General features: G+C 31.6%; 1 protein-coding gene across 5 annotated transcripts in view; it reads right to left on the reverse strand.

Moving 5' to 3' along the window:
* LOC143252161 (uncharacterized) overlaps positions 1–12,679 on the reverse strand; it is a 52,617-nt gene that overhangs the window by 20,031 nt on the left and 19,907 nt on the right. For 2 of the 5 annotated variants that reach the window (XM_076503868.1, XM_076503869.1), the window contains exons 4-5: positions 7,569–7,933; positions 1,783–1,965 (exon numbers count right to left, since the gene is read on the reverse strand). In XM_076503868.1, the coding sequence (XP_076359983.1) occupies positions 1,784–1,965; positions 7,569–7,933 (547 nt within the window). In that variant the 3' untranslated portion in view covers position 1,783. Of the gene's footprint in view, positions 1–3; positions 1,966–7,568; positions 7,934–12,679 lie in introns of those variants that run through there. The other 3 variants (XM_076503864.1, XM_076503865.1, XM_076503867.1) reach the window with 2 other exon arrangements.

Raw genomic sequence — 12,679 nt, forward strand, 5'->3', positions numbered from 1 at the left:
GGTGGGAGGAAAATGTAGAAATTAAGAAAATACAAAAAAAAACATCAGAACAGGAATGGTAGCTGTTCTAATCAAACTGGGATCATGCAAATAAAAGATAACTTGGAACATGAACTGAGTAAAAGAACACGTGATTAGCTGATGTGACCCTCAATAACCAGGATTCAGATTCTATCACTAATCCCCAAAGGAAGTACATAGTTTATATGTACAACAAGTTAATTAACTAGTCATTAAACTATCTACCTACTTTCCTAAATTAGACTTACTACTACTAAGCTATGCTAAATACAAGTACCAGAATCAGAAAGGAGAAGTTTGGTTAAACATATTGTATCTTGTATAGGTTATATACAAAATCTTTCTGGTTTTCAACATCTTGTAAATTTTTGCTATTAAAAATTACACTTGATCATAGGTAATCACACTAAGCAAGCACAAGGTCATCAAACAAAGTTCTACCTTTCTTACTAAATCCATCTGGGCACAGTTTTTAAAATTTTCATTGTGCCATACAGATTTTTGAATGAGAGAAAACACTTCACCACCCCACACTGTATGTTTTCAATCTTTGTAATTCCTGAGCATTCTTGACAAATATTCAACATTATCACGACCAAATCTGAACCCTATAGCTCTGTAGCCTAACTTAACTATATGAATTTAAACTTTGATCTGAGCAGTTGCAAGGAGAGATATCAACTTTAGGCCATGTACTTTTGACCTACATATAAAGAATATTTATTATACACTAAAAACTGGAAGCTGTAGCAATGATACTGAACATATAAAGAACTGTATAGCTTAGGTCTCTAATTTTCAAGTCCTGATCAATAATCATAGGACCTATATTTAGGTATCCTGATGGCATTATGCGACATGCATTGTTTTATTTCTGCTAATGGTCTTCTAGATCTAACTATACACACACGTTAAACTGAACATCAACTGATGACAAGGCAGTCCTCCCCAGCCATTTTTGGAATACTGGTTCTTTCAGCTGGGCCATTAGTAGAGTTTGGTAATCAATTAATCTCTGGGCTTGTTAAAAATTTTTATAGCATGAGCTTTGGATAATTGCAATAATCAGAAATATTAATATCATTGCAATTTATTTTATAATTTAAGTACTTTGGTTAACCACTCTTGCTATATAGAACCAAATCACTATATCTGGCTCCTTGTAGCTTAGGCATAATACCTCATTATACTAGAAATGCAATTACAATGGATTTTACTCAAAAGCTGACATAAAAATAATAAAATAAAACAGTATAAAAGCCAGAGTGATGAATATCAAAACTAACTTTCCAAACTTAAGTTGAAAAACAAGTAGTTTTCAACTAACATATTGACCAATAGAAAAAAGATGCAAGTGTAGCATAGTTGTCATTCTGGTCAATTCAGAAGTGAACTTCTCAGATCTAAATAGTATCACAATGGATTTTATTTGTTGTCACATAATTTTACTTATTAAGAAGAGCTCTTGGTACAGAAAAGGGTTAAAAATTTCACAGATATGAAATCATAAAAGCAATGACATTCTAAATGCATGCCACTTATGATTATCAGTTAATCTTTGGTTCAAATTATGTTCAGCATAATAAGGTTTTCCATACAATAACAGTTAAAAGCAAACTTCTCCTTCTAGTTAACAAAGACATATATACTCCACGAGAGATCAACAGAATTATAAATAATTAACAAAATTATTAAAATTTTTTATACATTGCTCAGAAAATGAAATATCACAAAAAATTTCTTTTGACTTTACAGTTATACCTCAGTGCCAAATATAATATGGAATACATCGTGGCACATGTTGTTTGGTATCATGGCGTGCCTTATTCCCAAAGCAACTTTGTTGTTTAGGTATGAGGTGGGCTTCAGACCTGTCTATATCACCACCTGCTGCGGCCATGTTTATAGATGAAGAACAGAGGTGAGGCTGTAACACCTGTGTTGCTGTAAAGAAGAGCGTTCACTAATTCTTCATACATGTACACAGGAGAGTGAGGCAACGTATACTTGTGGTTGTCACCAAGCACTATCATCCGCTCTTACTCAAAGATTTCAGAATGGCTTCAGCAACTAAAACTGGATCTCATTTTCCAGACTTATCGCTAGTTTCTTATTTCTTAATCATATTTAAGTTCAATCAGTTACAAAGACAAACTTATTACATTAATGTTCCTACAAAAGGGGCGATCTTGCCAATTGATTAAATAAATGTGAATGCATTCTAGAGCTCAATATCCAAAAAATAAAACTCTGATTTAATTTATTGTACTTTAAAATATTTTGAAACACGCATGCAAAACACTCTCATAATTTAATCACAGCCAAATTTTATTGGTTCGAGCTACCAAATTTCAGAAGAAATATATCCAGATATAAGTATTTTATTAAAAAAGAAACTAACTACTTATATCTAACATTAGATAATGTTTTTAGCATATCATTAATTAAAAGCTTGACCAATATGGTAATAAATCATCAGGCTCATTGATTGATTATTCTAGCATGAAAATTGGAATAATCAGATCCATCAATCCATTATACTGAACAATCATTATAATGGTGTTTTTTATCATGACAAAGCCACATCGGGCTATCTGCTCTGTCCACAGAGGGAAAGTAAACCTCTGATTTCAGCATTCTAAATCTAGAGATTTACTTCTATCCCATTAGGGAAAAAATTGTAATGGAAATATTTTGATTCTTTGTATAGTCAGAATAATTCAAATATAATAACACCATGTAACAAAATTTTTTACTTTTTCTTGTTCCTCAGTAGAGAGTGTTATTTCTCAATTGCTTATGCTTAAAGTAAATGGAAAAAACTTATTTTTCTCTTCAAACTTTCCTTTTGTGACCTGGGTAATGAAAGTTTCAAATTTACCCATTTTTCCAGAACATTCCAGGTAGATTTAGTGCTGAATAGCTGATAAATAATTTTCTAGAACTTTCCATAGTAATATATATACAGGGGCTCACCACTTCAGTTTAGTTCTAGTTGCCTAGACCTATCTGATTTTATCAGAGATGGCATCAAAAAGCTGCAAGCATTCTCCAGATACATTCTGCTATGTATGTGGCCAATTTATCAACACAAGAACAAAAAAGTACTCTGGAACAGCTTCTGCTAAAATGTGTGAAGCCCACAAAGCATATTTTAGCATGTCTGTCAGGGATCAAGACAAACCCTGGGCACCTCATTTTACCTGTGAGCACTGCAAAAAAAAAATCCAGAAGGCGAGATGGACAATTTTTGCTTGCTTGAATAATAAGATTAGACCTTTTAAAATTTAAATATCTTTTAATTAATTTCCAATAGCATAGAAAAAATATCACAAAATATTTTGCATAAACCTCTTATACATTAGTTGTAGATGAAATATATTTATTCTTCATAATAACAATTTTATTTTGCTTTTTTGCAGGATGGTAAAGAGGGGAAAAAGAGTCACAATGTTCTCTATTCCAAGAATTTGGCATGAACCAACTGACCACTCAAGCAATTGCTACTTCTGCATGGTGGACCCTTCCAAATGTTGAGTTGGCAAGAATCCATCTGCTATCATGTATCTGGACCTTTCATCATTCATAGCCCCAGTGCCACACTGCCCTGAGCTCCCTGTACCCACTCTGCCAGAAAGAAAGCAGCCATCCTCAGAAGAGAACAGCAAATCAGAAGAAAAGGTAGATGTTGAAGATCCAGATTATAATTTCAGAAGTGCAGCTGGTGAGAGAAACCCATACTACCCCAACCAAAAAGATCTCAATGACTTGATCAGAGATCTTGGTCTAACAGAGTTGAATGTCGAGCTTTTGACACCTAGGCTCAAAGAGTGGGATTTGTTAGATGATAGTGTGCAAGTCGCAAGCCAGAGGAAGCGTCTCAGACATTTTTCAAGCTTCTTCACTCGTCAAGATGGGCTCTGCTTCTGCCACAATATATCTGGTCTGTGCAAGGCAACTGGACTTGCCTGTAACCCGAACAAGTGGTGCCTCTTCATTGATAGCTCATCCAGAAGCCTCAAAGCTGTGCTGCTCCAAAACAGAAGCAAATATCCACCTCTTCCCTTGGTTCATTTGGTGCACCTCAAAGAGAAATACAACAGTATCAAGACCTTGCTATAAGCCTTGAAGTATGGTGAGTATGGCTTGGAGGTTATTGGAGACTTCAAAATGGTGACATTCCTGATGGGTCTCCAAGGAGGCTTTACCAAGTTTCCTTGTTATCTTTGCCTTTGGAACAGCAGGGACACTGCAGAGCACTACAATAGGAAACACTGGCCAAAATGGACCAAGTTCTCTATGGGGAGGCACATTGTCAAGTGCGAGCCACCAGTGGGCCTCCAGAAGGTGTTTTTCCCACCATTGCACATAAAATTGGGTCTCTTGAAACAATTTGTCACAGCTCTTGATAAGGAATCTGCAGCCTTCAAGTACCTTCGATACTTCTTCCCTAAGCTGTCTACTATTATTTAATTGCTAAACTAAATTGTCAAAACAAAGACCAAGTTGATGTCTTTTCACAAAGCCTATCTAAAGAACTTTGCTTAGCTAGATAAGTTTCCCTATTCACTATTGACTTTTAATGCACATAGCTTTCTCTACTCTAGTATATCACATTTAAAATATATTAAAAACATTGTTTTCTAATAAATAACTAAGATGACCAAAGCCAGTCTGAAATCTTTTGAATTGAAGAAATGCAACATGTTGGTTAGCGTCAAAACTTAAAATGATACATACTTTCTTTTTTGATTGCATTAATTGTGTATTACATAACAGTTGCAAACACATCTGAAATATACATAAGCTTAATAAATAAGGTTTAGAATAAAAACAGACAACCTCAGCATGCATGTACAAAACAACATACCTACCCATGGGTATGGAAGGAATACAAATTTAAATACTGATATAAACTTGCACTTTCAACTAAAACATCTTCTCTAATACAGCAAATATAATTCAACTATAACAAGTTTATTTTTCCTAGTTCAATAACACTTCAATCAATGGTTAATTACAGTGAAGGACAATGTTTTAAATACCATGAAGTTTTGTTGTGTTAGAGTAAAAGTCCTTGTTTGGTGTGAGAGTTAGATAGAAACATGGATTTATTAATACCTTGCAGTTGAAATCATCTTAAAACAATTGTAATTAACATACTATACTGCCATCCAACATTCAAAATAAATCTTTATCAGATAGTAACTTTTGATAATTCTTTTGTGTAACAGACACTTGAAAAAGGATTTAGTTGTATTTCATTGTTCTGACATGTGCAAGTAGTTCACTCCACTTGTTAAAATATAAAACACTCTCAAACTATTTGAGTCAGATTACTACTCTTTGTGAGATGTTGCACGAATATACCTCAGACTGAAAAATTTTTTTTTCCTAAACAGTAAGCATTACAATGTGTAACATCCACCAAACTTAAAGCAAATTTAGCTTAAGAAAATCATTTCATACATTATTTTGCAACTGTGTACAGTACAAATTTTTAGTATACACATTATGCAGTGCTAGCACAGCTTTATAATAAAATACCTAATGTATATTAAAAAGAGGGGTTGATAACATTTGAAAAAGCGTACAATTAAGCCACCAACAGCTAGTAATTGCAACAACCTTATAGGAATTGCAAGGTTCAATCTAAATTTAAAATGGACTTGCATCTTAGTGACCTTGTTGTTGTTGTTTAACATTTGCATTTTTCTAATTTTATAGTGTGAAACACCAAAACACAGATGTATTAAGTTGTACAGACCAAAGTGTTATTTGTGTTTACTCTTGCTCAGGAACAAGCCTCATATGTTATCTAGCAATTACTACAATTCCAAGCTATACTGACTCTTAAATTAGATTTGTTAGCCAAAGAGCTGTTGTCTGCTTTAGATATGTGATAGAACTTTGTGTATAAAATTGTGTGAAATATTTTACCATAATACACTGAATGGCTTGTTGAATGCTGGATGGAGTGAGAAATGCTTTACGCAGTAATTAACTTATCATTACTTTGTTTACCCTTTTTGACTATTTTATTAGACATTCCACACTAAACAAACAATAAAATGTATAGAACTGGTTGCTTGGCATGGTAGGAAATTTAGTCATAAGGAAAGATTAGCAGTGTGAGAGGACAAAGTCACTTTTATGCAAATATATCACCTTAAAAATGTGCAGATTTATGTACTAGTATTGAACAATATTAATTTACTGACCATGTACATTATGGCAAGGTCAACTGTGACTAGCTTAAATAGTAACAAAAGAAAGATAAAATCTTTCTTTGAAAACACTTGATCTATAAAAATTAACATAATTCATTTAAAAGCACTGTCTAATTAATTTAAAAAGAACTAATGTTTGTGAAAGATTTTAGTTGGGTGTAAATAATTTCTTAAACATGTACAACCCAATATACATTTAAATATGCAGAAATGAATTCTGATAATTTTCACTGCTATTCCCAAAACCTCAGTCAGATTTATCTTCAATAAATTTTCTTGAACTCTAATATAAACAAATGTTTATATTTCAGTGACAATGCCTGTCATAAAAACTGAAGAAACAGGTACTGATAAGCTACTAAAACCCAATAGAACTTTTATATTGTATGTGTTTTTTTTAGGAGAGGCTTCTATAGCAATTATATGAAGTGCTTTACCAACCTTATGTTATTTAAGCAAACACAAAAAGCGTTTATCAACTGAGTGGTCTGCAACTTAGGTTTAAAGCGTGTAATACAGCCATCTGGTTGCATTTCAAGGTGTTTATACATAACAATAAAACATTCTGTAGAATTTAAAGTAAGGTGTGAAGATTTTAATTTCAGTAAATCTAAAATAATTTAAATTTAGCCAAACAGTACAATAGAAAATAATACCAAGAAAATCCAAGTGGAAGCAACAGATATGTTAACAGAATATGCTTAATTTCTTATTTAGTTGCATATGAGAAACTCTGGGCACAGCAAGCAAGAAAAAGCATCTCTAAAGCAACTCAAGATAACAATATCCACAGAAATTTTAGCAGCACTTTTCTTAAAAAAAACTTTTCAATTACGGGTGACAGTTTACTTTTGGAAGAAATTAGATTTCTATCCTTCCTCAAGTAGTATAGTTAGAATGTAAGTAGCCAAGCAACCAAATTCTAAATTTTATAAAAAGTGAGCATATTTTCAGCACAAATAATAGTTTGTGTGTATATAAAATTAACAATGAAATTCCAGGTTGGATAGAAATGAGTAAGTGTTTAGTACACATTTTACACCAAATTTTATTTACAAAAACCAACAAAACAACAGTAATTATTTTAAAATTTTATGCATTAAGTTTTCAGTGTGATGTAGTTTCCAGTTGTTCAGTTGCATATCCATAATACTGCATTTTATTTCTTAGTATTTTTGTTTTATTGTGTGAAGTCAACTAATTAGTTGATGACTTTGTGACACTGCATTAAAGAAATTCTGCTAAATATATTATACTAATTCAAACAGTTCTGCAGTTCCATTACTAAATAATAATATAAAAGCACCATTTACTTACCCTCTGTTCTCATACGCTTTGCTTCAGCTTCTTCCAAGCCTTCAAAGGACCGTTTTCTGCCCAAGATGGGCAAATGATTCATTGTCACACTGTGGGATAGGTTGCCATCATTATTTCCAGTTTCCATCATATCCTGTCTAGAGTCTTTTACAATTCCATTCATGCCAGCTGAATCAGTTAGGTGAAACCCGTTCTGGTAAATGCCATTAGTAAGACTTCTTTCTGGCAACATATTAGAATTGCCATTCACACCCACACCATTCTGAGTCATACGAGACTCGGTTTCACCTAAAAATGAGGCCACAGCGTGATGTCCACACATTGTTGCTAGGCTCGTTGGAGTTCGGCCATTGTTGTTGGTAATCCTGCATGCACAATATACACAAACATCAGTTTTCAAAACAATAATGAGACAATAATCTCAAGTACTGCACCAGTGATCCAGGATGACATAAATTTATACATTATATGCATAAACTACATATAATTTTTAACTTAATAAATTTAAGCTCTCAGTAATTAACTGCTGAAAGAATCTCATCTTTTAGCATCACATATTCTTATTTGAAAATAGATAAAATACGGGGAAAAGATCAACTCATACATTAGACAGTACTTCTAAACAATAAATCTTTAACATAAATGTTTAATATTAGTTACAATAAGACATTCCAAATGTAATAAAAATTATTTTCTGAATAGTTCAGCTACTTATTATTCCCTTAGACATGTCTCATCATTTGAACTGAGCATGTACTTAAGAAAATATATAAGCAGTGTTGAGCTTAGTGGCAATGAGCTGACAAATTTTGGATTAGATAGTGCATTAAATGCAAATGCTTAATAAAAGACAAACGAAAGGTAGAGGGTCAAGAAACAATAATTTTAATATTACAATATATTATTTATTAAGTATAGAAAAATAATAAAGTTACAATTATAAATAAATAAAGAATATAAACATGTGGTTTAATTATGCAAACTTTTAAGGCTAATTAATAGCTCATATAAAAAAATAAAACTAAGTAAATATTTATATTACAAAACCGAGACTCCATCATGCTTATATAAAATGGAATTTTCAGAACAATGATGCCAGAGAAAAGCTGAGGATTTTAATGCTTTTAGTCATTTAATTCGTTTTCTAATTTGTATATTAAAAATCACATCAGTAAAATGATACTTTGCCCATTTTAAACTTTTCCTGTTTTTACATGAAGAGAAATTCTCTCAAAATTGCACTTTTTGTATTATTAACCTTTGCATGGCAGCTCACAGAACAGCTCAGAGTTTGTTTTTTTTTTTAAGTAAAACTTTTAACTCTTGACTAATTTGAGATCTAATAACAGTACTGGACTCAGTAGGTCAAACTCTTTTGACTGGTGCATTTGACCATGCCCAAAAATCTCATATTAATGCACTCTAATCCTGCCTGAAAGGATTTCAATGAGGAAAGACTGGTAAAGATCTTGACAATAAAACTGAATTAGGAATCCCAAGATATATCTTATAAAGTAAATAGGGAAAAAAAATACCATAAATTACTCTAATCTTACCTAAAAGAATATCAAGTGCCACAGTTACTGAAGATTCCCCCTTGTTCATAATAAATATTAGATTTGTCTTTCAAATGTTTCTTCTGGAAATATTCAGTAACCAATCATAAAGTTGTGTATCAAAAGATACAGAACTGCTGTTATTACGAAATTAAAATAAATGTATCCTTTAATGATTTCCACGATCTTTCAACTTTGGTCAAGGTATGTCCTAAATATTTAAGGTACTAATACTGCTTTAGTATACCTGCCATTATTTCTCTCTCTTTAAAGAAACACAAAATAGAAATATGGTTGCAATATAATGCAATAAACAGGATGACTTCCTTATCTTTATTACATTTCTTATTCTATTTTAGATCATCAGCCCGACAGTCTGCTTCAAACAACAAAATCAAAACATACTGATCACATACTAATCATATAGAATATTATTAAGATAACTTGGAATAAATCTGTTTCAAATTATATTCAACTTGCATAATAAACTGATAAGCTATAAATAATTATAAACACCTTACATATTACATTATTTTAATATTTGTGCAAATTTTTTCAAAGTAAAAATATCTAAAACAGAAAAATTTCTTTTAGCTATACTTATATAAAATAAAAGCAAACTTAACAGTTTTATTCATAATTTAACTATTATTCTTCATTTTATCAATATTTTTAAACTGTGGACCAGTTTATGCGACTTAAACAAAATAATGAAATCAAGGTTTATATATAATTTTTTAATGGTCTCATGCTAGTCCAACACTACACATTTTTATAAAATTCTTGATAACAAAAATTACTTGACGTTGGAAAGGTTAATATAAATAGGGATGTATATTTATCATATAGAAAAATCTGTAATAACATTAAGAAGGGTGTCAAACTGAAAAAGAAATCTGAGGAAACTTGCACAAGCAGAAAGATACAGAGCAATTCCTTTTCTTCATGTCGCATACCATCATGGCACAAAACTAACAGCTCTTGAACATATGCGATTTTTCAAAATTCCCTTTTTTCTCCAAATCTCAGCATGTAATGAGATTATTGGTGGTAGTTAGCATGCTGTACAATGATTTGTACAAGTCTCACATTTGTCAAGCGAAAAGCACAGATTTCCACGGATTTTTCACACCTATGTAATACATTACACATCATAATGACCTGTTTAAAATTCTTCAAATTTTAAATACCAACATCATACAAGTCTACTAAATAGCTTAATAACATTTAAGTGTTAGAATATATGTGTAACATCCACAAAATATAAATATTATTGATAGTTCAACAAATTTTTCAGTGTGTTTACTTTCAGTTAGTGTCTACAAGTGTAGACAGTTTAATGTTATGTTCACAAGTATTTAATTTATCAAACCAAATCTCATCTTAAAGTACAATTTTATTCTTCTCTGAAGCTTATGGCCTGTATATCTTTACGAACACAATATCTGAAGTTTGTTATGCTCAAAGCTGCTGCACAACAGATTATGTAAGCTGTTCTCACCACAGGGTTTAAACTATGACTTTTAATGCTACATAGCTATAAGACTCACTATTGAACTACATGAGAGTTGAACTACAAGTTCGGTGTCTTTTCCTAACAGTATACTTGAAATTTTGATCTTCTACAAAATGGTTCAAATGCAACTTTTACAAACATTTTATAAAACTAATACCATAGAGACTTAGTAGTAAGGAAATCTGCTGAATAAAAGATTGCATACCCTTGCCTCACTATTCCACTTCTGAAAAGGGATGCAGTTACATTAGATAATGTAAATTCTCACCATTGAAAACTCAAAATCCTTCTCAAATCCAGATTGATTAATGATCATTTTTTCTAGTGTGATGAGGAGTTTCAACCTTAATGAGACCACATGAAATTTGGTACAAATATGATCACAATTTACAGTTATTAACTGAAAACTGTGAAAAATGCCCTATCTCCCTGTTACAAAAATTCTTCAAAGTAACCCAGACCATATTTTGGGAGGTTTGTCCCACACTGAGTTCCCATCTTGTGTAAAATTTGTGCACACAGCAGTCAACTAGTTTGAGATACACATGCAAAACCTATACAGATACCCACACAACGACCAAATTGCAATACCCTCACAGGGAAGGGGGTCAGTATACTTTATTTAAAATTATGACCATTGTATTTTAAACTTCCTACTTTTGTGTGCTTAAGACGACTTTCCTAAAATAAGAAAAGTCAAGCATGCACCAATGATAATAGTGCATAAAAATGTATTTCTGTACATAAATATACAATGACAAAAGTACTACAATTTAACCAGCTTTCTAACTCAGCTACAAGTGAATAAAATATTTCCCTCTTATGGTTGAGGCAACCTTGTTTAATAGGCCAAACTCAAAGCCTATCATTGAAATGAGTTAGTCTTATAAGATATCAATAAATTAAAATTTCTTCTCACTACTGATTATAAATATTCCAATAGCAAATGACAAAGAAAATGTATTTGTTTATTTTATAAAGAGCAGTATGATAGGAAGGCACAACACATGGGTTTAACTTTCTAGCTTATACATCAACAGAGAAAGACTTGAATTTGATTATGCCTTAACATTATCTAAGTAATTTATGTTCACTAGGGATATCACAAAGAGATAGCAATAACACCAAAAATGGGCAATTGTTGACAAAAGTGTTGCATGATAGAGAAGTGAACACTGAGAATTGATTCAAATATTACCTCTTGAAATATGCAGAAGCCTCTAATATAAAAAGCTCATTAACTATTTTTTGGTGCTAAGCTCATTGATACACACTCAGGATAAAGTAGTTTAATTCAATTTTGAATGTATATTTGTAAAAGGCCATCATTTTGAAAGTATAGAAAATAAAAAAATTTAAAGCCTTATTGAAAACAAACATTAGAAATGTACTTAGGAGGCTCTACCAATTACACAAATAACTTTCCAGATTTTTGGGACAAAGAATAGTTTTTCTAAATAATAACATGAAATTATTTTGCACTTAAGACCAGTAACAAAAAAGGATTATTACACAAACAAATCTTTAGTAAAAATATTTCATTAAAAATCTGACATTTTGTACACAAAAAGCTTGTACTTTTTATTGGAAGTCTACCAAATTTTGTGAAAATACACATGGTGCATCAAAAGTTACAGTGCAAATTTTTATTATGTGCAAATATGTAGATGAACTCGTGTATATTATATCAAGCCGGCATCAAAAGTGTTAATTTTGTCACTTGCAATAAAACATACGTATCTGTTCATAAAGTATATTACTTGGCAAACAATAAAATCTCAAACAGAAGTGGTGGTAAGTCACAAAAAAAGGCCCAATACATTATTACCACATACAACATAAATTCACAACTATAGCCCTGCATAAGTAAACAAAACCAAAATCGGACCATTTCAAATACGCCAAACCATGTTTAGCAAAACATCTAGCTACAGTTTAGTGGCTTTCAAACAATCCTGAAAGTATACTTATTTATTTTGTTTTTCCAATGTAAATTATGTGACTGTCATTGACTGTGTAACATCTTACTTATCGGACTG

This window comes from Tachypleus tridentatus, chromosome 6, assembly GCF_004210375.1.
Source record: "Tachypleus tridentatus isolate NWPU-2018 chromosome 6, ASM421037v1, whole genome shotgun sequence".
Classification (NCBI taxonomy): domain Eukaryota; kingdom Metazoa; phylum Arthropoda; class Merostomata; order Xiphosura; family Limulidae; genus Tachypleus; species Tachypleus tridentatus.